At 41.9% G+C, this 23216-nt stretch overlaps 2 protein-coding genes across 5 annotated transcripts; both read right to left on the bottom strand.

The window, feature by feature from the left end:
• Window positions 1-63: 63 nt before the first annotated feature.
• Window positions 64-13186, bottom strand: mylk5 (myosin, light chain kinase 5). 4 transcript variants are annotated; one of them, XM_039824956.1, is made up of 18 exons: window positions 13082-13186; window positions 9235-9385; window positions 7737-7886; window positions 6999-7151; window positions 6557-6739; window positions 6102-6137; window positions 4705-4832; window positions 4418-4571; window positions 3992-4303; window positions 3800-3902; window positions 3241-3444; window positions 2906-3123; window positions 2697-2820; window positions 2021-2173; window positions 1806-1932; window positions 1632-1719; window positions 1358-1498; window positions 64-778 (listed from the first exon to the last, which is right to left on the bottom strand). In XM_039824956.1, the coding sequence occupies exons 2-18, from the start codon at window positions 9359-9361 to the stop codon at window positions 573-575; spliced, it is 2607 nt and encodes an 868-aa protein (XP_039680890.1). In that variant the 5' UTR covers window positions 9362-9385; window positions 13082-13186; the 3' UTR covers window positions 64-572. The 4 variants fall into 4 exon arrangements, with proteins under 4 accessions (XP_039680890.1, XP_039680891.1, XP_039680889.1 ...); XM_039824957.1 differs by lacking the exon at window positions 13082-13186 and adding an exon at window positions 12934-13038; XM_039824955.1 differs by lacking the exon at window positions 13082-13186 and having other exon boundaries at window positions 9235-9699.
• A 6261-nt stretch (window positions 13187-19447) lies between these two features.
• On the bottom strand, window positions 19448-21891 carry fzd2 (frizzled class receptor 2). The gene has a single exon (XM_039823668.1). The coding sequence runs from the start codon at window positions 21683-21685 to the stop codon at window positions 20057-20059; it is 1629 nt and encodes a 542-aa protein (XP_039679602.1). The 5' UTR covers window positions 21686-21891; the 3' UTR covers window positions 19448-20056.
• Between the last annotated feature and the right edge of the window lie 1325 nt (window positions 21892-23216).

Genomic DNA, 23216 nt, shown 5'->3' with positions numbered 1-23216 from the left:
TGAACGCTAGCACATGGAGTGCTGTGTTAAATGTTGGACATGTTTTGTTAAAGAAGTAAACGGTTTTCTGTTACACAAAACAAACTTGATTTATTAAGAACTGTTTTTACTATAAAGTATTTTCGTGGAAATAGGTAGGGACAGTCAAAAACTAAAAATATATCAGAAATCACAAGCCAGATTTTCACTATGTGATTCAAACATCTCAGGCCTGTTTGCTCATAAGTAAATTAATTAATATCGTCAGCTGATACAGTATGGTTGGAAGGGAATCTTGAAATTACAAAATAAGAAATAGATTCATGGTTTTAGCTGAAACAACACATTGGTTAAAACAGTACAACCATACCATAGTCCCCTGAAGGAATTTCAACCTTTATATGCTTGTAGCTCTGTAACAATATTCATCTGTTCATACATTTTGTACAATAATACATGTAATATATATATTTCCATCCAAAGTACAGCTTGGTCCCCATTTGTATTAAAACAATAATGTACAATACAACAGTTTAAGGCACTCAAGAACATGTTTATACATTTTTATCTCTGCATACGTAGATATAATGAATCTACTCTTGAACAATGAGTTTGGCTGAGCAGCATTCCTCCCCGTGGTCATTGGTGGCTGTACAGGTGTAAACATTGGTGTCCTCTGGGCCAACTTTGGCTAAGACCAAGGTGCAGCGGCCATCGTCGTCGTACTCTATCTGCACTGTGGGTGACTCCACCACGGGCTCTTTACCACACAGCCACACCACTTCTGGGTCAGGGTATCCTGCAGGTTAAAAAGAACATCTGAAATTAAAAGGTGCTTTAGGTAGGGATTGCAAAGATCCAGGACTTAGCCAAAAAATTTGAACAACTTCTCAGTCCCTCCCCCCTTTCTGCTAAAGCCCAAAACGGTCTCTTAAGCCCCTCCCCCCACAAGGGAGAATGAATGCATGAGCAGTGATTGACACAAAGTTAGACCCCCCCCCCCCACGTGGCCCTGAGTGGTGCATCTGAACAGGGAGCTGTGGATTTTTGCAAATTGCACTACAGGCTGTAGGTGGTGCCAGAGGAGCTGGATTTTCTTTATCACCTTCTTCATGTAGTTCCACTCAAACATAGGGTCAGTTTCAGCAAATATGACAGAAAGTTAGTTTTATAAGTCTTACCTACTGCACCTTTAAGCAAAACGGCAACAGAGCATAGCTATTAAGTCTTTTGGGGGAAGTTTAAGTCAAGTCGCAAGTCTTTCAGGCCTGCAGCACGCTTAAGTTTTAAGTCAAGTCTCAAGTCACTGCTCTGCAAAAGAAAGCACACAAAGAGGAACATAAGTACTGCTTGAGCTCTTGAATAAAGTTGTGTGTACCTGTGAGGTGACATGAGAGACGGGCACTGGATCCCTGAGCCACCGTCTGGTCCTCCAGGCCCTGGGTGAACTGAGGTGGCCCCTGCAACTTGTGCTCCAGAGACTGCAAGGCATGCTCTGCCTCTGGGCTCAGGGGTAAATCTGGGACAGAGGGGGAGAAAGGAGGAAGTAGATGAATAAAGGGGGAAACCCATTCTCTTAATACATCCATGGGGAAACCACAGGGCTCTATAAAACAATGTTAAACCTGATAAGAAAATGATAGAATGCTTACCTTCTGCAGGGCTGGTAGGAGATACAGAGCTGTCACTTTTAGACCGTAGAGCCATTCTCTTCAGGGCTAACAAGGCCTTACCTGTTTTCTGTGTAACAAACGATTGTAAAAAATTATGTAGCAGAAAAAAACACCTAAAACTCAAAAACAAAAAGTACTGTACTGAGTTGTTACCTTCCACTTCTGCCTGGCTAGAAACCTCTTCATCTTATCCTTGGACAGACTCTTGGTGGTGGCCAGAGCTTTAGAGTCAAATGTCATCCACGGGTGGGCAAGTGCCTCTTCACAGGTCATCCTCCGCCTGGGAAACAACACAGTGTGTTATAGGTGGTTAAGTGAAGATGGTCTCTGGAGCCATCTGTGCTACAGCTGTGTGTTTATGAATTCACCTGGCGTCCTTGTTAAGCAGGGAGCTGATGAAATTTTTGGCCTCGTCGGTAATCTCATCAAAGCTCTCCTCATCAAATTCCCACTGGGCAGCTGTGACCAAGGTGAGGGTCTCTGCATCGCTGTTACCCTGGAATGGAGACTCGCCACTCAGTCTGAAGGCCAGAGAACGAGAGACAGCAGTGTCATTATATTGACTGTTTCAACCTACATCCACTAGGTGGCATTACAAGTCTGAGACATTCAAACAGCAGGCAATTGTTTGTTACATCACGACTTAGTCTGGACATCATGACTATCACCACCAGCACAGTTCTATCAGTCTATTATGTTCTATTAAGATTCTAATGTGGTTATCAGGAGTATTTGGATTATTCCAATTTAGATCGAAAAAATACACTGGATGTGCATTAAGTACAAAAAAATGTTTAAAAGGAATAGCTCTACATTTTGGGAAATATGCTTATTTGTTTTCGTGCTAAGAGTTAGATGAGAAGGTTAATGCTACTCCTATGTCCGTACAGTAAATATGAAGCTACCACCAGCAGCAGGTTAGCTTAGCACAAGGACTGGAAAGAGGGGGAAACACCTAAGACTGTCTCCTGACCTTAAGCGCATTTCCCAAAATGTCATTTTATTCCTTTTGGTAAGGGCTAGGGGAGCGATAGTTTGACTCACAGTATGTAGCAGATGACTCCTATGCTCCACATGTCAGTGGTCAAAAACACAGGCTCATAGTTGATCACTTCAGGTGCCACAAACTCTGGAGTCCCATGCATCACCTTCAGAGGTGCATTTTCATCTGTTAAACATAAATCACATCATTAAGTATTGAAACATTCAAAAGAATAGCAAGCAAATATTAAGAGAGCTTTTATTTCACATACCGAGCCTGCTGGCTAAGCCGAAGTCAATAATCTTTATGGAGGTGCCATGGGTGTCAACACACACGATGTTTTCAGGTTTGAGGTCCAGGTGGACGATGCTCTGCTGATGCATGAAGGCAATCCCTTTCAGGATCTGCTGCATGTAGCGCACGCTGGCAGGCTCGGTGTGCTCAAAGCTGTCGTCCACAATACGTTCAAACAGTTCCCCGCCTGCGATACTACAGACAGACAATCCACAGTGGCAGCAAAATGGTTATTACATTTCTTTGTATGCAGCCAAACTTTTTCAACAGCAGTTTTCCAAATCCCCTGGGGCCTTTCACGATGATACTCACAACTCCATTACCATGACCATCTCAGGCTTATGATCATACGCAGCGAGACACTGAACCAGTTTGGGGTGGTGGAGGAAGTTCATCAACTCTATCTCTTTACGAGCAGCCTCTCTCTCCTTGGCACGTCGGCCTTTGTAGAACTTCCCAGCAAACACACGTCCTGTCTCTTTGTGGCGTAGCTTGAACACCAGGCCGAACTTTCCCCTAATGAAGAGACAAGTTTTGTTTTTTTAATCTTTGAGACCTTAAGAAAGAAATGTCTAAGTAAATCAATCTTTCATCCGAGATCTGTCATTCTATATCTTCATCTGTCAAAGGGAAAGAGCACCGTACATTCCTTGCCATTAACTGAGATCACTGGCTTTCTCAAACCCACATCTGTTTACTACAGTTGAGCTGTGTCTCAACATGAATGTATTTTTAATCCTACCGCTGTTGCACTTGGCAGAAATGCAGAAATTTCCTTGGAAGGTCAAGCTTTCTTGTTCATCAGCATTTCTCAAGAAATTGTTTTACTTGGCTGCTTGGAAAAACATGTTTGTTCCTGACAGATACTCACATTCCCAGTTTCTCCTGCAAAATGTAGTGATCTGTGACTTTTTGTGATGAGTCAATAGAGACACAGCAAAACGCTTGAGGGGCCTCCTCTTCTTGTGGTTTGTCTAAATCACACAAAAGACACAACAGCTGTAATATAGGGCTCATTTATTTGTCTCCGATTTTATGGTATCAATAACCCATATCACCTCACCTTGCTGCTCCATCCTAACCACTGGTGACACTGGTCCTGGCTCACTTACTCCTACTGCGTTGTAAGCCCTTACTCGAAACCAGTATTCCTGTTGATGCTGCAGCCCAGAACACACTCTGTATGAGGTACTCTTACACTGGGCAGTGAGCTCGCTCCAATCCCCAGGGTCAACACTTCCTTGGCTCTTTACCTCGACCACATAACCCAAGACAACACTGCCGCCGTCGTAGCAGGGGCCCGACCAGGACAGCACAAGGCTGGTGGCAGAGACGAGGGAGATCACGGGACAGGAGGCTGGAGGCTGAGGCCTCTCTGGTGAGATGATGAATGAATGAAATGCTCAAGTGACTGCAAACTTAATTCGGATGGTCCTGACGCTGCAGAGTATGCGTGCGTGTGCGAGTGTGTGCGTGTGTTTCGCCTTACCTATGACAGAGAGGGTGAGCGTGTGTTGTGCTGAGCTCTTGCGGTCCTTCACTACAACAGTGTAGCGGCCTGTGTGCTGTGGTTTAGCCTCTGCTATGACCAGTGTACTACTCCGATCTGTATTTTCTGACCACAGCTCTGGACCATCCACTATCTGCAGATATAAAGTTTGTTAAAAAATAAATAAATAAAACATTTTTTTAAAAAGGAGCTAAAGAAAGAGGTAAATACTAAGAGAAATAAAGTTCAAATGGATATTTTCTAAAACAGGCTTAAAATTACAACACCTGTTCTTTGTTTCTGATCCAACACGACACTACAGGAGTACTGCCGGCGAAAAAACACGTTACACGAGTAGCTTGTCCCACCTTCACCTCGAGGTGCTGTGGAGGGTTTTCAAAATGTAATGCTGAACCTGCAGAGACAAAACACAGTGAGTGTTTGACTCAGAGCATGCCTGCTTTGAGTCGCGTTGAGGGCCTAAAACGTCACACTGGAAGGAAGTTATCCAGTGTGGTGTGAGAGATAAAGACAAAGAGACTGGGCTGGGAGTGGTCAATCTGTGGTTTGTTCTGTACTGTAAAACTGGAATTGTGTTACTCCCCCCCCACACCGAAACCTTTATTATTGTAGCATACGATCAAATGTCTCAACTGGAAACAATGAAAAATAATGATGACCTACTGCACACGAGTACAACCAGTCCTTGTGTAATCAAGCGTGTTAAACAACGTTAAACTAGATGGCTGGTTAGCTCAGTTGGTAGAGCAGACACACGTATATAGAGGTTTACTCCTGGATGCAGCGGCCGCGGGTTCGACTCCGACCTGCGGCCCTTTGCTGCATGTCATTCCCCCTCTCTCTCCCCTTTCATGTCTTGTCATCTGTCCTGTGAAAATAAAAGGCCTAAAAATGCCCCAAAAAACAATGTTAAACTAGTTCATCTATTGAAGACACTTATGCATTCCGGTTTTAATATGTTCCACACTCAGATCTATTTACTTACAAATATCCTTAAAAGGAAGCAAAGACAGAAGTCTGAATTGTATCCTAAATCATATTACCATGCATTCATATTAGACAAGAAAATTCCATATATGACTACGAATCAATATGAGCTCTCAATTTGTCAGTATTCAAATACTGTGGCATCAGGATAAGGAATTTGACTACAGACAATCTGATAATATTAAATTTAAATGGCTTTACAGTTTACCTTCTTAACAGGAATGCTAAATAATTGCCTCTAGCCACATATCAAATTTATAAAACCATTAAAAAAAAGCAGTATGACATATCCTGTACCTGCACTCCTACAGACATTCAGACCTTGTTATGTGAGCTTTACATGCTTTTATTGTTGAAGCCTACACCCTTAAGTAAAGTTCCCCAGTGTATAGGAGTACAATAGCTTAGAGCTAGACAACATTATATCAAGAACAAAGGCGCAAAAACAAAAAAAGGTGTAGCTCTGGGGCAAACCCCAACAGCTTCAGAAGCAACTCACACACACAAAAAAGCAGACTCTAAAAGCAGACTCTAATGGATAAGTTGTATCAACATGAACAAGCAGAAATCAGACAATATAGCAGTGGATAATGAGAAATGGATGGGTGAGTGGATGACAGGTGCATTGCTTGGTCATTTGGCAGAGAAAGTGAGGGAGGATAAAAGTGGTTCTCACCTGTCCCCGAGTTGGCTCTCTTCTTTGGGATGACTTCTGCAGAGACAGATGAAGTGCAGGTAGGTTTTAGTAGGATAGAGGTGTGTCTCTGGCTATCAGTTTACAGACTCAGCAACTTTTACTGTACTGTGCACTGTCCATTACCCTACATGGTGCTCACTGGGGACAGATAACCTTTAGTGGGTGGATCGTTGTTGTGGAAGTCCTGCATAATTCCTGACCGGTACACATGTTGTATGACAACCAATCACACAAGGACTGGAAATACGTTTCCTTTTTAAAAATAAAACTGATGTCCGGAAGACGTTAAAACAATGGTAAAGAGGCTGAGATAATATCCTTGGGCATGTGTAAGGAAGGAAGGAAGCTGCACTGTGTGTTGTTTTGAGTAATAAATTGACTCCTAAAAATGTCAAGAATGTCCTTTGTTCCTATTATGTGAAATTAATCATTACCTCTTGGAGTTGAGACTGGGCTGAGCTTATCAGAGCCTGTAGGGGAAGTACAAATAGATCCTCTGAACTTCTGTAGCTCGTCTTTGGGAGACTGGGGTGAACTTCCATTCTCCACACTGCTCTTGGATGCAGAAGTCGAGACATTTGAGACACCATTAAGAACACCGCAGATAGTTTCAAAGTCTGGATTGGTCGTCAGTAAGAGGAAGAGGAGAAGAGACCGCAAACATTAGAAAATGAAACTCCTACTTGTTGTAATCAGAGTAACTAACAATACATTGTCCATTGAATGAGGAACCCTGCATGACAACTTGCAAGAGGCAGAGTTTATAATCAGTAAATTTGTTGTAGACTCATTTCCTGAAAATCAAACTTATGACCATGAATTGCCTCTGATGTCCTATTATGGAGCTGTCCCAGTGTGTCCCACTGTCTTCCTCACCTCTGACGAACACCGCAGCGCAGCAGGATGTCTTCCCTGCACCGTTCTCTGCCAAACACGTGTAGGCGCCAGCATCTTCTGGCAAGCACTCCCTCACCACAAAACTCATCTCCCTGCCATTGAAGGAAGGATTCCCAAAACGAGCCACTTCACCTGCCCATAGGAGCAAACAAACAAACTAGAAACACTCTCTCCCACTAGCGTAATGTGCAAGAAAGAACCACGAAGAGAAGGCATGTGAGGAAAGGAAGGGCTGACGTATACAGGGGGGTAAAATGTGCTGTTAATCTCTTGAACCCTGTCATAAATGCTTGTTTCATGGCCATGCATTGTTTAAACCTACACTGAGTCTCTCTAAATTAGGGGAAATGTGTAGACAAATAGGCAAAAGACATCATGACAGTTTCAATTTGGTGAAAAGGTGCAGACATGAAAACATACATTAGCATCATCTGTAGGAATACAAGCTTCATTGTGTTGCAACCAGCGAAAACAGTACATCTAACACATTACAAAGAGTTGATTTACAGCCATTAAAGGCCAAATTTAAGCATTCAACAGGCCAATTGATTAGATTAGGGCCTCAAACTGTAAATAACCTTAAAACTAAATGTGAGTTCTTGCTGCTTATTTAATGTATGAAAAAATGGAATTCAGATATGCAATGTTTATTTTAAATGACTGGCCTTATAGGCTACTTGGGTAAATAGTAAACTATTGTAAATTGTCCCTGCTCACCATTGTGCAACCACCACACTTTGATTGGCTGACTTCCAGTGAGAACCCCCCGCAGTGTGAAGTCATTTCCTTCGTCCACGCAGCAGTCCTGCAGTGGCTCTATGAAGGCAGGGGGATCCAAATGTTTACTAGAGGAGAGGTTAACAGACCCTGAATGTGGAGGAGAGGGATGGAAGGAGGAGGGTAGTCAGATAAACACAACAAGAGCAACACTAAATTACTGCATCCTCACACTGATACTCTTGGCCTTAAATGAGAAGTAACACCTACTAGAAGTGCTACAGACATTCATTGGTATGCGAGTATGTTCCATCCTCATCAACAGCTCACACTTCTCCCCCCTCCTTTTCTCATAAACGTCACAAGTTCAGGTCACCACAGCACTGACATCAATCCTACATCTTAATATAAAATTGATAGTTCATGTTTTTTTTCTCTCCGTTTGTCTCACCCATTACAGAGGCCTGTCAGGTGTAGTACAGTACCTTAACTAAACATTGTGTAAAAGTGGACCAAATCATGGGTGTTGTAACACCATATACAGTATACTAGTTATGGTTTAACAAAATGCAATCCTCAAGTAATCACTGTGAAGCCTGATGTTTGAAGACAGTCACTGTTCAGCCAAGCCAACTACTTTAACCTCTGCACACAGGCACTAAAATGTGGATTTTCACATCATGCCTCGGACCCTTTTCATTTTTTTATTACAAGACTGACGCAGAAATCAAAGCTTTTATTAGCAGGTCAGTGATTGCTGAGCTTAACTAAAAGCTGACAGGTTGCTGTAAAAACCTTCTACTGCTGTTGAAAACGAAACTTTCAAAATACCTTAAACACCATGGCCAACTCGACACAAGTCTGTTTTTCATCTTGTGTTTGGTCTTGATGTTGTGACATGCAAAAGCTGTTGTACAAGATTGTCATCTGCTAGACAGATGTGTGTGTTAACAGATAACAATTTACACTGAAATTACTGTATTGAGTAGATATACATGACATATAGACAGATACATAATATCTAGCTATATACAACAGATTCCCTCGGTGTTCTGTACAATTTCAGAGCAAAACCCTGCAAAAGGTTTATATTAGTACACGCTGAAAAAGAAAGAAAGGAAGTGCAATCTCAAGCTTTTAAAAGTGTAACACTTTTGATGTTCAGGGTCAGCTGACATGAAAATGGAAGGCCCCATTTACAATAAACCATAAGATTAGGGGGAAAAAAATCAGATACTTGGACATTCAAATATAACACCGGATATCAACTTTAAAAGCAACAAACTTAGTGTGTGGTCTCCGTTTCTCTGGAAAAATTATAGCAAAGTTGTTTTTGCAGTGCACTAAACGGTTATCAGTAAGCATCACCATGTTCAGGCTTGTTTATCCAAACACTGACATTACAAACATAAATGCTGTTGAGCTTTTTCCAAAACAAACAACACACTCCTTGAATTATTAATGTCCTCTCTCCCGCTCTCTCTCATGCAGCCCTTACCTGTGGCAGTATCTGAAGCGGTGTCAATAGTTCCTGGCCCATTCCCTGGTGCAGACGATGCACCGGGCGGCTTGATGTGCATCCTGAAGGTTGACACATAACGCTGTTTGCTGCCATCACTGTTCATTTTGGTTTAAGAACAGCCCAGCCTCTGAACGGAACAGCAAATAATTCACACAGTCATTTCCCAGGCTGATTATCACACTTCCTTTCTCTGTCACTGCTGTGCGGTCGGTCTCTCTCTTCTGTAAAAAACCTACAACCCAGCGCAGCTCTGCCCTCACTCCTCACACTTCTCTGCACATGTTCAAACTCTCTTTTCTCACCCTCCCCTGATCTACACTAACTCCACCTACATCTCAAATCTCTCTTTTAGTTTGGGCTTTGCAGGCAGGGCAGCCATCTCCTTATCTCTCTAAGTCACTCTAATGCCAGATCCCTCATTCACTGCTCAAACCCATGTTTTTATTGTCATGACTAATAGACACTTACTCCACATAAACAAGGAAAGACAGAAAAGAGGGAGGGTGGGAGGAAGGGGGGAGGACTTATCTACCCACCCAGCCAAAGGTTATATTGTGTGGTGTTTGTCGAATGCGCTGCAGTTTATCGATTTCCCTGTTTGCCCCGTCACTTATCAATGCTGCAACTGAACTTTGTGACGCTGGCATGCAAAGGTTCAATTCACGCCTGTGGATTGTGAAGCTCTATGTGAACAACAGGCTCGTAAATCCCATGGTTGCTTTAAGTATGAGTGCCGGCCCCTGGTACAGTATATCCCAGCACAAAACAAGGGGACCGTTTCCAGGGTAACGGCGTCACTTCAACAGATCCACCTGCTGCTATGGCAACCAGGGATGTCTCAAGAGAGGCCTGTTATTGTTCTCATGATGAACATATGTTGTTGAGACCCAATACATCTCACAATGTGCATTATATATTATGTGATGCAATCACGAGGGAACAAATGTCAACCTCAGTGAGCACAACATAAGCCCACTGACAAGATAATAACATGTCTATCCACAGTTTGCTCCCATCAAACAAACTGCTCCCATCCCAGATCCCTAAATTCCACATCAGTGATCACACAGAAAAGCACTGTGAGGGGCTTGTTTTAGTTTCTGTGGGGGAAGAATTCTCAAATCAAACATTTACCAAAAGGCTGCACACACACAGACACCATTGTAAGGACATTTTAATAATGTAGACTTTTACCATTAGTACTATTGGCCAAATGTATGAGGAAACACAGCAGAAGTCGTTTGCCAGGACACTCTTGTAAAAAGGAGATTTCTGGTTAAATAAATGATAAAACAAAATTTGAGTAAGTGCCGCTGTTAAAGTAGCCATGCCAAGCCTCTGCTAAATATCACAATCCCAATTTCTTTCCCACATCACTGTTCTGAGATAAGTATGAACCCAGAGAAGAGGTAAAACATCTGGAAATCACAAGAACTTTTAAAATGAAAACCATCATTTCATTTACTCAACAGATTTACCGAACTCATAAAACCGTGGGTAAGAAAAATGGCACCTTACAGCCCTCACACTGTGAGACTGATTCAAATAATTCAATTAAGGGCTCCGATCTGATAGCAATGGCGTTGTTAGTCTCTCCAGGCAAAGCTAATAATTGTTGTGATATTAAAGAGAGAGTCTCCACAGTACAAAAACAAAGCACCATTTTATTATGTGCTGCAAATTAGGTTAGACACTGTATCTAATAAGGTCTGACTCACAGCTTCCTGGGAGAAAGAAAACACTCTTGGAGAAAGTTGGCAGAGACTCTAAAGCTGCAGAGCTGCTCATTAAGAGAGAAACAGAGAGACAATGCTGCATTTCTCCCACAGTCTTGACCCATAGGAGCATAATTAATGTTATTTAGGCACGGGGTCAATTAGTACACAACAGAGTCTAGAGCAGAAAGGGACATGCCAACTGACCCATTTGTCTACCTCCCCCCTCTGCATGCTGCAGCTTTTACCAGTTGATGGTATGCATGCAGGTAGTTTAGTCTGCTCTCTGTCCTTGAACAACGTTTTAGTTTTATGCTGTGATAAAACTAAAAAGGCCCCTGTCTTTCCAGAACGATCCACCATGACTCCTCAATCTAAACACGAGGGGATAGATGGAGACTGGAGATAGTCACAGAAGACTGAAGAAAGGGTTTGCTCTGTGGATAGAAATCTCTGTTGTGTTTCAAAAGTGAAACTAACTGATGCAACATGAAACCTAACAATTACCTTTAAAAAATTAAAAAGGAAACTGATTATTCATTATCCTATCAACACAGAATGAAAAACATGACAACATCAGACTATGATCAGAAAGATTCTCTAAAACTGTATATGCAAAGCATGCATATCTCATACTGCAGTAAACATGTAAAACTGCATCCTGTACTGTAAATACAATTTAGGAAGTAAGACATAAAGGGGCAACCTGACCATTAATTGTAATTGGTGAAAAAAAATGTTAAAATACACGTTCCTTGAACAGACAATATTTGAATTAAAAACGGTGGAAAAGCAAACTAATGAAAAATAATTTATCAAGTAATAAATGAGTTAGAATAGGCAATCGGGGAAGTCAAGACAAAAGGAAAGTGATTAACAATGGATTTTATGCTGAAAACATGTTAATAGCATCATATCATTATCTTCTGGTGATATTATAAAGCTATGCTGTTTCTTTATCCATCTCAGACTTTTACAGATTTTTGCAACATCATGATCCTTTAATACTAATAATAGTGAACAAAAGGTGCAGAAAAAAGTCCATTAACAAATATAGGATAAACTAATATATTATCAGTTATTGCCAGTATTAGATGCCTACATATCAAAAACCTGAGTGCCTGGAGGAGGGTCTGGCAAAGCGAGACTGCTAATATGACATATCTGAAACAATATTTGCCCTTATGTGAACAGGCGTGTGCAGGGGAACTGCAGTGCCCTCTGGTGTCAAATTTCTTTGTTTGCTTTTTGCAAAATCTGCTCATGTGATGCTAATGTGACAATCAGGTTGGGTTCTTCAGTAAAGGGCAGAGAGTAAAATGTGGTCAACCATTTAGCTAAAAAAGCAGCAAAAGGGTTAAACAAGGAATCCTGCTGTCCATTTGACAATAATGATCTAAACTTGGCTTTGGATCCACCTGGAGGGCAACTATTTATGTGCAAGCTGTATATTGCTTTCTATTTCAGCTTCTTATATGCTCCCAGATTTGCAACGCTGTGTAAACTCATTTTACAAACATAGTATACTTTCCACTGATGCATCAACGTTCCTGTCATTATGAAATTCTGCATTATGAAACAACTAAATTCATGGTACCAATAATCTCTCTTTACTTAGTCAAAGCTTTTGTTTGAAGGTGATCTATTATTTAAAATGTTATTATTGAGCTCTTGCATTTATTCCCCGTACCTGCAGCAGTAACGATATATGTGCTTCATAACTGACAAATATATCTAGAAACCTACAATCAATCTTTTCAGCTACATCCTGTCATGGCCTGGTTTAATAAACTCTCTTTCATCTCATGGTGACCTTTAGAACAAAATCTTATACTACCCTAGGGAACTAGGATGCTTTATTCTCTGGCATGAAAGAGAAACACTGAGTGGACCGATCATTGTTAACAGAAATAAGAATTTTAGGTGTACAGAACAATTTAAGTGGGAAAACTAAACTGACCTCATGTTGTTACCAGCGGTAGCAAGAACCTATTTTACTTGAGTCCTGTAAGGTACTTTCCATTTCATGCTGCTTTCTACTTCTACTCCACTACATTTGAGATGCAAATATTGTACTTTATACTCCATGACATTTAACTGATAGTTACCTTGCAGATTCTAGTTAATAATGCAGAAGTCCCAATCATGAGCCCACACCTGAGGCAGGGAGGACGGCACAATCACACCGTCCTGCCTGGACAGGACATGCCCCCCCCCAGGTGCAATCACTTCACCCTAATGAGAGCCCCCTCCCAGGTGCAATCACTTCACCCTAATGAGAGGCTATATTATACTGTCTTACTGCAGGACTTTTACTTGTAAGAGAGTATTTCTAAAGTGTGGAATAGCTTCTTTTACTTTAGTAAAAAATGAAAGTAGAGTTCTACTTCTCCACTGCACCACTTATGTTTTCCACTCGACTCGCACCTTCTCAACTACAAAGTTGTGTCTTGGAGAACTTGCAGTCATTTTGCGCTTACTTTTTAACGCAATGCACATACACATGCAACTCTTCAGCGAGAATATTATGAAGCTTGCAAGGCACTGTGAAAAATGTAACACTTAGGGTGACCAGTGACCCCTGACTTTTCCCACAGCAGCTCCCAAGCTGACAGTACAAAAAGTCACAAATTGCCTCAGGCTGTAGTGCTGAGAGGCCTGGTGGCCATACCAACACTCACTATTCCCACCAAAGTGGATATATTTTTGCAAAAGGCCTTCTTCTGGGAAATAGACTGTCAAACTAAAACTCATCCAACATGTAAACATTGATTTATGCAAAGTCACAACAGGACACCAACTATCTGCATATTTTAATGCTAAGGGACAATTTAATCATGCTTTATTTGTATGCTTAACTTGTGTGCTAAAGAGAGTGCATTGTAGCAGTACATGAGCTGAAACAGCAGGGGGTGTTGTTCACCATATCAATATTAACATTACTTATTACTGTAAGCAGATCTTTGAATCAAATGCTTGAACTCCAAATGTTGACTTTAGAACTCAGTCTCAGTTCAGATCACCGTCCATGTCTTTGCATTTTCTGACTTGTACATACTTCCTAAAATACCATCTCTCTCATATCAGGATTTCTTGTACCTTTTTATAGTTTCTCGTCTCTGCGGCTGAAATGGCAAATGAGCTCTGCGGAGGTGTCTTTAAATGCTGACCATGTTGTGCAAAATGACCTGTTTTCCGCTCTGTTGGTTTCACACATTGACCGTGACTGTCTGGCCCAGCAGTCCTCGGGGCATCCCAGGCCAACAGTTTAACATGTGAAGTGTAGTGGGAGCCAAATAAACACAGGATGCAAAGGAAAACCAATATACTCCTCAATATCCCTAAAGGAAATCACTAATGAGCATAAAGTAGAAATACCGGCCTTCCTGCTATTTTACAAAGGGAGAGATTGGAATATAAAGATTGTATCTTGTTTGCACAAAGGTCTGAGACATTACATATTTGTGGTTTGATGGCAAAACATGTTATGCACAGTATTTTTCTGTTCTTGAATCCAACTCTAAAAATCCTTCAAAAATTACATTACACTGGATTAAAGTAAGACCCAGTCAGATATCATTTTTAATAACCTCACCAAAGAATAATTAAATCTTCTGGCCTTCTGTTACATTAGTGAAAATGTTACAGTCCTTGGCAGTCCTTTTCCATGAGAGAGAGCATTTGTGAGCCTGTATGAGTCGATGTGTTTAACTCCCACCTTTGCAATGAGGCCCCTCCACCACTCTCGTTGGTGAGGGCCCACATGGAAGCGATTACGCTGTGCAGAGAGTGAAATTACAGAGAGAACCTACAGAACTGGAGCCCTCCTTCAACCACTCACTCATTCACTTGGATTACAAACATGAACACAAGCTCAGAAAGCACATACAGCCAAGTGAACACATACACACACAGATATAGAGAGACAGATGGGCACACACAAACACACACACACACACACACACACACACACACACACGCTCACACAGGAGCTCTGCTGCCACCTTGCCTGAAGCTGTACATTTCCACTGCTGGCTCTGTAGAGACAAGGCTGCAGTGTGCTTCCCTTCCTCTCCTGGACGAGAGAGCGACGGGGCCAGGGCTGTAAATTCCTCAGAAGTGCTGTTAAGAGCGCTTCCATTAAAACAGGGGGGGCGCTCGCCAGAGAGGAGCCGACTCAATAAGTCATCGTCAAAGCCTGAGGCCTTTCTGGGGCCCACGGGAGAGTCACTATGGCCACAGACTGGATTAAAGCTTCGTAGTTCTGTGTAACATAGCTTGTTTACCTGGAAATGCAGGTGTTCAGAGTGCCGTATCATTGCATTAACGGGCCAATAAGAAGGATTTTACTGCCATGTAATGTATCTGCAGGGGGTTAATTGACTCATCAATTAAACGCTCAGTGATTACTTGCACAGCTGTTGAATTGTGTGGCTTTCTAGACTCACTTTTTAGCCTGTGATGCGTTCAAATATGGATAAAGAATAACTAGCCTACAAAACTCCCTTTGGCCCACTCTACACTGTGCAGGAGGTGAGAAGACTGGTCAGGTTGCAGGTCCAAGAGTTTCAAATTAAATTTAATAAAGGTGCCATTATATCTACTGATATTGTAAATGTCTATACATATAGGTAAAATTATGACAGAATAGTCATACAAAGTTGTGTACAACATACTATTCATTACAAGACATGGATGAAACATGACACATCGAACAGAATGCTTTGGGCTATCAATGTTTGCATACTCTGAAAGGTGATCCATCTCGGTAGCTTCATGTCTGAGAACCACAGATATTGTTATACCAAACTATTGTGCAGGGGGTTTGCATGATAATATACTCTGATAATAATATTTTAACAGGTAAACGCTTGTCTAGTTTCTATGGCTGCTCAGCTCAAACTTTGCAACCTAATAAACCGTCATCAAATTACAATAAATGTAAAACAAGCAGTAGCTTAAAACACCAGACACTTCATCCCTACTCGTGCTGTCATTTTCTACTTGCACCATCACCCCGAAAGTTTACGAGAGTGACACGGTTGTGTACACACTGTGGTGTCTGGATGCACATTAACCATTCCCTCCCCTCCCCTCCACACACACACACACACACTCCTCCCAATCAAGCCCATTATTATCCCAGGCGTGCTGCAGGCTCCCAAAATATCTGTCACGCAGCTGTCGGCACCTCTCTGCTCAGCAGCTGGAGAGGCTCCGAGGCACTCCCTCATTTTCTACCCTGATACAGCGCACCCTCGCCCTCCAGGACAGAGGGCAAATAAACTCCCCTAACATTGCAGAGTTAGTAGCCCCTACCAGCCTTGTTACCTTGTCAAAGCCACCCCTGAGTGGTCCGTGCACTTATGAGCAATACAATCCCAGACAAATGGTGTGCCTGAGGCATGAAAATGAACCACCAAGAATGCAAAGTTAGAACGCATGATGGGCTGAACTCCTTTCCACAATTTCTACTATATTTGCTCTCTGCTCCAATATGAAGCCTGCATGTTGATCTGAGTATTTAGGCAAAAAGGTACAATATCTGTTTAGTGATTTAGTAACAGCTGGACATCTGTAAGGCATGATGCAAGCCTTAAAGAGATAGGAGGACAAATCATCATAGTGTTATTAAAAGAAATAAATTCCTTAAGATAAATTTCATTTTGTAGTTTTTCAACAGTAAAAACAACTGTGGTATGATATATACTTTTCAGTGAAAAATATGGCTCTGAATTCAACAAGAGTAACACGGCTGTCAAGATTTTTTTTAAAAAAAGGGATTTTAGTGGACAAAAGATAAATGGAGAAAAGCAGGACACCTCCTCATGGTGACTGTCAGCACCAGTATTTATGGCTTGAGGCCCTGAATCAAAGTCAGAAACTGAAATGCACATTTAAACCTTCGGTCTCCTGCCAACTTGTTACGCTCCATCCCACTCACAGTGGCCGCCTTTGAAAGCAATGATAGGAGGAGAAAGAACATATTGCACTTCCTGTTGAGATTTCAAGGGAGAGCGAGACAGATAGATATAGTATGTGCTCTGGAAAATCTCAGCTGCTCGCCTATGGTTAGGATAATGTATGACTGCAACTAATCCAGTGTTAGCCATCAGAGCATGAGTTCTTCTTGAGTTTGTGCCAAGATTTGATTAGAAACAGACTTACTACATGTCTTGGTAGTTTCTTTTTCTTTCTTTTTTTTTTTCTCTTTTCCTCAATCCTGATTTCCTTTGTGTGTTTGCAAACCCCATTCATAGGCATGATATAATGTTTTATACATTAAAAGAAAGGCTCCACAGCAACTGGGAGAACACTGGCGCTTGTGACTAACAACACGATCCCTTTCTAACATGTCAAGGTCTTATCCCAATAAGAGCGACATCACATCAACTCCAGGAGCGTTCTTCCTGTCTTACCCCCAATCCTCGGCTTGTCCCTTCTTGCCTTTAAGCAAGCAGGAAACGTCTGCATGCGAGATTTAAGATATGAGATCAACAACATGGGAGACGGCTGACACTGAAAAACTGGGCAACGACATGAAAGAGACAAGGATCTACTTTAGACAGCTACCACCTCTTCATGTAAATAGTTTGATACAGTAGATGTCTTAATTATAAACCTGGATGTCTTACAGTTCTCTGCATGTATTGAGAAGTCCACCAGGTAATGTTTATATAAAAACACACACACACACAACTCATTAAGATTTACTGAGAGAAAATTACTTTGTGAAAAGCTTTTTTTCCTGGCATAACTTTAATGCAGAGCATCTGATTCCATTTAGTTTAACGGTCTGAGATTCAAAGTTTCAGTTGAAAGATCCACAAAATCACAGTGACGTCTCCTCATTTGTTTTCTTCTTTTCTCCCTCTCTTTGCTGATTTTCCCTGGAGAAAGACAAAAGCAACCAAATACTACCAAATGTTCCATCATGCTCTCCAAACCCCCTCCTCCCCTAAACCCTAAAACAATCCCTTTACCACCAGCACCCCACCCCATGCCGCTTCTCTTCATTCTCTCGCTCTTCATTCGTTTCTTTGCTTCGGTGCAAAGCCAAACAAACAAGCCATTAAGTTGAGTTAAGCGCAGGAAGTGGGCCTTCGGGCCAGGCGGCACTGTTTACAAGGAGCAAGTCAGGTTTCAGCGGCGCTTTGAAGTGAGCAGCACACAGGAGACTGTCTGTCACTAGGCAAAGGCCCAGCACTGCTCCACTGACTCACTCGCATTCCCCCCATTCATCTGAGCAGAGAGAGGGAATGAGGGTGGAGGCAGAGGGGGTGTAAGAGAGTAGATTTATGGTCCCCCTCGGAGTATCTGTTTCTACCTTTAATCACTCTTCTTACCTATCTGTTATTACAACATTTCTTTATTCAACCCCTAGATACGGATACAAGAAAGACAAACATCATTGCGTCCAACAGGTCATGCGATGTAAGAGGTCCATAAAGGCTCTGCTATATGCTTGTGTCAGTGACTATACTGTAACCTAGAGAGCCACAGCCTAATATAGTGATTATGTGTCTTACCGTTTCAGTAACAATACAAATGCACACAATACTGTACTGTATGTGCGTGCAATTGTTCGAACGCCTGCTTCTAGCCCAAAGCGTTCGCTCTGAGGCAAGAGGATCAACTTTCTCCAACACACCCATCTACTTCATGACATCACAGCAGTGAAGGTTCAGTTCCATGGCTTGGGGGATTCCAACTTGGCACAGAGCAACAGTAGCTCCAGAGAAGTAACACTACAGCAAACCTGAACACCCTTGTTTTCCCTTCCCCAAACAGACAGGCAGGGTCACACCGTCACACCTATGCAACAGCACTGACTTTTCTTGCCAGATGACTCTTGTTGATTTAACCGAGCCCTCTCTTACAACAGGCTAAAAAAAGGTTTCTTGTTTTGTTTAACACTTGAAGGCGATGTTGGTGTACATGTGTGAGGAAGCATTCATACAGCTTGCCACCAGTTTCTCGGACACAAAACACGTAGATGTGAAATATTTCAGAATATTTTGAGAATTTGAGTGATTATAACGGGAGAGGTGCGTTCAGTTGTCTCAGTATGAACTCGATCCTTGTATTTCCCAGAGGGCCACAGTCTTGTGTAAGAAGCTCACTTCCATAAAGAATTCAAAAAATCTCTTTTACTGTTGCCTGACACTCTGAGGCAACAGATGTTCAGGTGTGACACAATCCTCACCCACTTGAGAAAACAACATGGCTGTTCTTTGATCAAAGAAAGTAACTTGTTATCACAACATTATTTAATTATTGAAGAACACTGAACATTAGCAAGGGAAAAAGTAAAGAAAAACAATTCAGTTCTCCCTTTTGAACTAAAATCAAGCATGTAGTTTGAAGTAATTTGATCATAATTTTGATTATATGTGCAGATTTTGCAGAGTCTCAGCAAAAACGAGTGACAGTACAGTGGGGTAAACTGAAAAAGCTTCTTGGATATCATCCAATTGACTGAAATGTTCTTTTAATGCATAAAAAAACAATGTTATTCATAACCAGTAATTAATAATAATAATAAAAAAGGAGCATGTCTAGATTTCAGGCATGTGGCGTTCTTACGGTGCAAAAGTAAAGCAGGTACACTGACAGATAAGGAAAAGTATTTACTTTCTATAAATACAAATATATAATTTCGGGTTTTTACAAATACTATTTACAATTTCATTTAATTACATTTGAAATGTTAACAGAGAGAATAAACTGCCACTCTTCCACCGCATTCTTTCCCTTGTTCTCTATGCTCGTGGCTGCTGGATCATCACTCGCCTTGAGCTTATGGTGGCTTTAAGAGAGGGGGAGGGAGAGCATTTCAGCACATGGCATCCGTAGCCATGCTTGTTATTTGTTCAGACAGTCAGACTCAGTCCTTGTTTATCCAGCTTGCCCTTTTGTCAAACCCTGACCCTCAGTTTGGCATGCATGTGTGGCTATAAAGCTGAGGTGAATACAAAATGCTGTAAGACCCTATGGCTACTCACTGTGCTACTTACCTATCACATGAGCAACAGGTAACAATACACAAATTAGTCCCAGCAACATTTGGATGCCCCTTTATTCTACACAGTGGTCTCTCCATGTTTGCCATTTGTCAGCCTTGTGTAAAACTTATGCCAGGAGTGTAGAGTCTTTCCAGACCAGATCCAGAAACCAGAGGTGATACCCACTATCAGTGTCATCAGGTACTTGATCATGTAGACAGTAAAGTCTGGAGTCATGCGGGGCCCGGTCTGCACAGGGCACGGGATGGCCAGGCTTCTGCAGTTATGGCTGACCCAGCTGCGCTCCCAGTGAGGGCGGAAGGCCTGCTCATAGAAGACGCAGGCAATAACAATGGTAGCAGGGACGGTGTAGAGCACGCTGAATACCCCAATCCGCACCATCAGTCGCTCCAGCTTCTCCGTCTTGGTGCCATCGTGTTTCATGATGGTGCGGATTCGGAACAGTGACACGAAGCCGGCCAGCAAGAAAGAGGTACCGATGAAGAGATAAATGAAGAGAGGGGCCAACACAAAGCCTCGTAGAGGGGCCAGGCTGTTGAGACTGACGAAGCAGACACCGCTGAGCACATCACCCTCGATCTGCCCAATGGCCAGGATGCTGATGGTCTTGGCGGCTGGCACCGCCCAGGCTGCCAGGTGAAAATACTGAGAGTTGGCCTCAATGGCCTCGTGGCCCCACTTCATACCTGCTGCCAGGAACCAGGTGAGAGACAGGATGACCCACCAGATGGAGCTGGCCATGCTGAAGAAATAGAGCATCATGAAGAGGATGGTGCAACCTTCCTTTTTGGTGCCTTGGACCAGAGTTTTATAGCCTTCTGGGCTGAAGCCGTCATTGCACACCACTTTGTCTCCCAGGAAGTAGCCAGCTATGTAGGCTATGGACACCATAGTGTAGCAGCCAGACAGGAAGATGATAGGTCGCTCAGGGTATCTGAAGCGCTGCATGTCAACTAAATAGGTGGTTACTGTGAATAATGTAGATGCACAACAAAGCACAGACCAGACCAGAATCCATATGCGGGAGAAATGAATCTCTTTGTCACTGAAAAACATGTTCCCACCGCTCCTTGAGGGCTCACAGGGAGCTGCACAGTCCTTCTCCCCTAAAAACTTATAATTCAAATATGCGGGTACTTTGAGAACAGGCGGGCAGCGGAAAGGCCTATGTGAGGGTGCCGTGGTGAAGTCCTGGGCCCCCCGGACAGGCGTGATGGGTGTGACGGTCGCGGGAGAGGAATCATTTTGGCCCACACAGATCTGTCCGTCTCCCAGCACGGGGAAGTTCTCACAGCGCAGTCGGTCCGGCCACTGAAAGCCAAACTTGTTCATGAGAGCCTCGCAGCCCTGCTTGGCTCTCTCGCAGATTGACCTGCAGGGAGGAATGGCCTTCTCCAAAACTGTGCACACAGGCGCATACATGGAGCACAGGAAAAATTTCAACTCCGGCGAGCACTGTACCTTTACAAGAGGGTAAAACTGGTGCACCTCGAGCCCTGCGTCCTCCTGGTTGTAATGGCCCACTAAATTGGGCATGATGGTTTGGTTGTAGGCTATGTCCGTGCACAGAGGTATTGAAATCGGCTGGCAAAATCCATGCTCCGGGACGACTATTCCGTTGTCCCCTTGATGCTGGGCTGATATCAGCAGAGGCAGTAGGAGTGCAACAGTCTTCCAAAAAATCATCTTCCAAAGTTTAAGACAGCAATTTCAGCCCGATTAATTACTGTAAACTTGTTTAGTATGTCCCATATCAGTTCTGCAAGCAACTACTGAGAGTGAATAACTTACAAAGGGGGAAAAAGCTGGTGAAAACCTGAACGCTGCTCTCTGACTGCATTGGTCTCCGCTTTGAACGCTGTTGGCTGACTTTTTTCTTTTCCACAACTCCTGTTCCCTCAACACCATCAAGGCAGCCACAATATCAAACATAACTTCCGGTAACAGCTATCAAAATAAACGTGAAAATGACGAATATGCCATCTGTAGAATTGTATGCCATTAAGTGACCGGCATTGCACAAATATTTAATATAATAAACAACTAATATTTATTTATATTGTTATAATTTTGTTTGATGGCTACTAAGCTAAAACCTATGTGAACCCGAAAGTTAATTGTAATGCCTACTACTAGCCACTTCTTACTTCTACTACTACTACTACTACTACTATAACTAGACTACTACAATAATAAGAGTAGTAATATAATAAAAAATAAAAATAATATTAATAATGTATTTATATCAATTGCGTTCATCAATCCAGTACGTATTGATTTATACATTACATGAACAATTAAATACAGCATCATATAATTTTTTAGTTAAGGGCAATGATGTTATCTAATTCTAAGAAAAGGTAATATTCTTATTACCTTGTGGCAATGATGTTATCTAATTCTAAGAAAAGGTAATATTCTTATTACCTTGTATATGCCAAGTGTGTAAATTTGACTAAGTGTATGCTTTTATTTTGAAGGTAATGTCGCTTTTGCACTGGTCGTCTTTTTGATAATATTGTCAAACTTTCCAGCTCCACAGCTGGATTGCGTGGCCCAAGCAGACTTTCAAATTCCCCTTGGAGTAGTCTAATGTTTATGGGAGGAGGAAGAGAGGGGGTAGACCTTCCCATGTTTTGTTGTGGAATCCAGGGAATATCAACTTGGGTTGTTTTAATAAAATATCAATTGTTTCTTCTTCTATTTTGCTAAATGTTTTTTTTTATTATTATTGTGGACTCAAGGGAATATCAATCAAACTGGTGTTGGATTATTCATTGTTAATCGCTTGTATCTTCATGTAGGCCTATGTAGTAATTGTGTACTAACTTTCGTAAAATTTATTTTTTTAAGTTGTTTTTTTTAAGTTGTAGTGAAATGCATTTTATTTGACCTGAATCTTCAATTAAACGGAAGTGAAAAAAAGCTGAACAGAACTGAATTGGAATAAAAGTATACAAATAATGCAAATAATGCAATCATTACAATGCAATGGAAAGTCATTGAAGTAAAAAAAAAAAATTATGTCTAGTATAATAAACCAACAAAAAATAAAGAAATAATAGTGTACACAATTATGTCTTCAAATATATGCATACCATATGGATAACTTCCAGGTGGGCATAATAGCAGGACCACCTGTGTCGATTTAGGCCATTGTGTACTACGCAGGCTGTGTCCAAAATCACATACCACTCAAAAAGTAAAAATAAGGTAG

This window comes from Perca fluviatilis, chromosome 15, assembly GCF_010015445.1.
Source record: "Perca fluviatilis chromosome 15, GENO_Pfluv_1.0, whole genome shotgun sequence".
NCBI classification, from domain to species: Eukaryota; Metazoa; Chordata; class Actinopteri; order Perciformes; family Percidae; genus Perca; species Perca fluviatilis.
This window is presented reverse-complemented; position numbering and strand designations above follow the sequence as displayed.

Bases quoted from the DNA above. Each gene is read 5' to 3' on its own strand.
- fzd2 (XM_039823668.1), bottom strand. From the start codon at position 21,685: ATGATTTTTTGGAAGACTGTTGCACTCCTACTGCCTCTGCTGATATCA.
- mylk5 (XM_039824956.1), bottom strand. From the start codon at position 9,361: ATGAACAGTGATGGCAGCAAACAGCGTTATGTGTCAACCTTCAGGATG. The intron at 3,903-3,991 runs GTGAGGTGATAT...TGTGTGATTTAG, and splicing joins GGTTAGGATGGAGCAGCAAG to ACAAACCACAAGAAGAGGAG. The intron at 1,720-1,805 runs GTAACAACTCAG...TTTGTTACACAG, and splicing joins TAGCCAGGCAGAAGTGGAAG to AAAACAGGTAAGGCCTTGTT.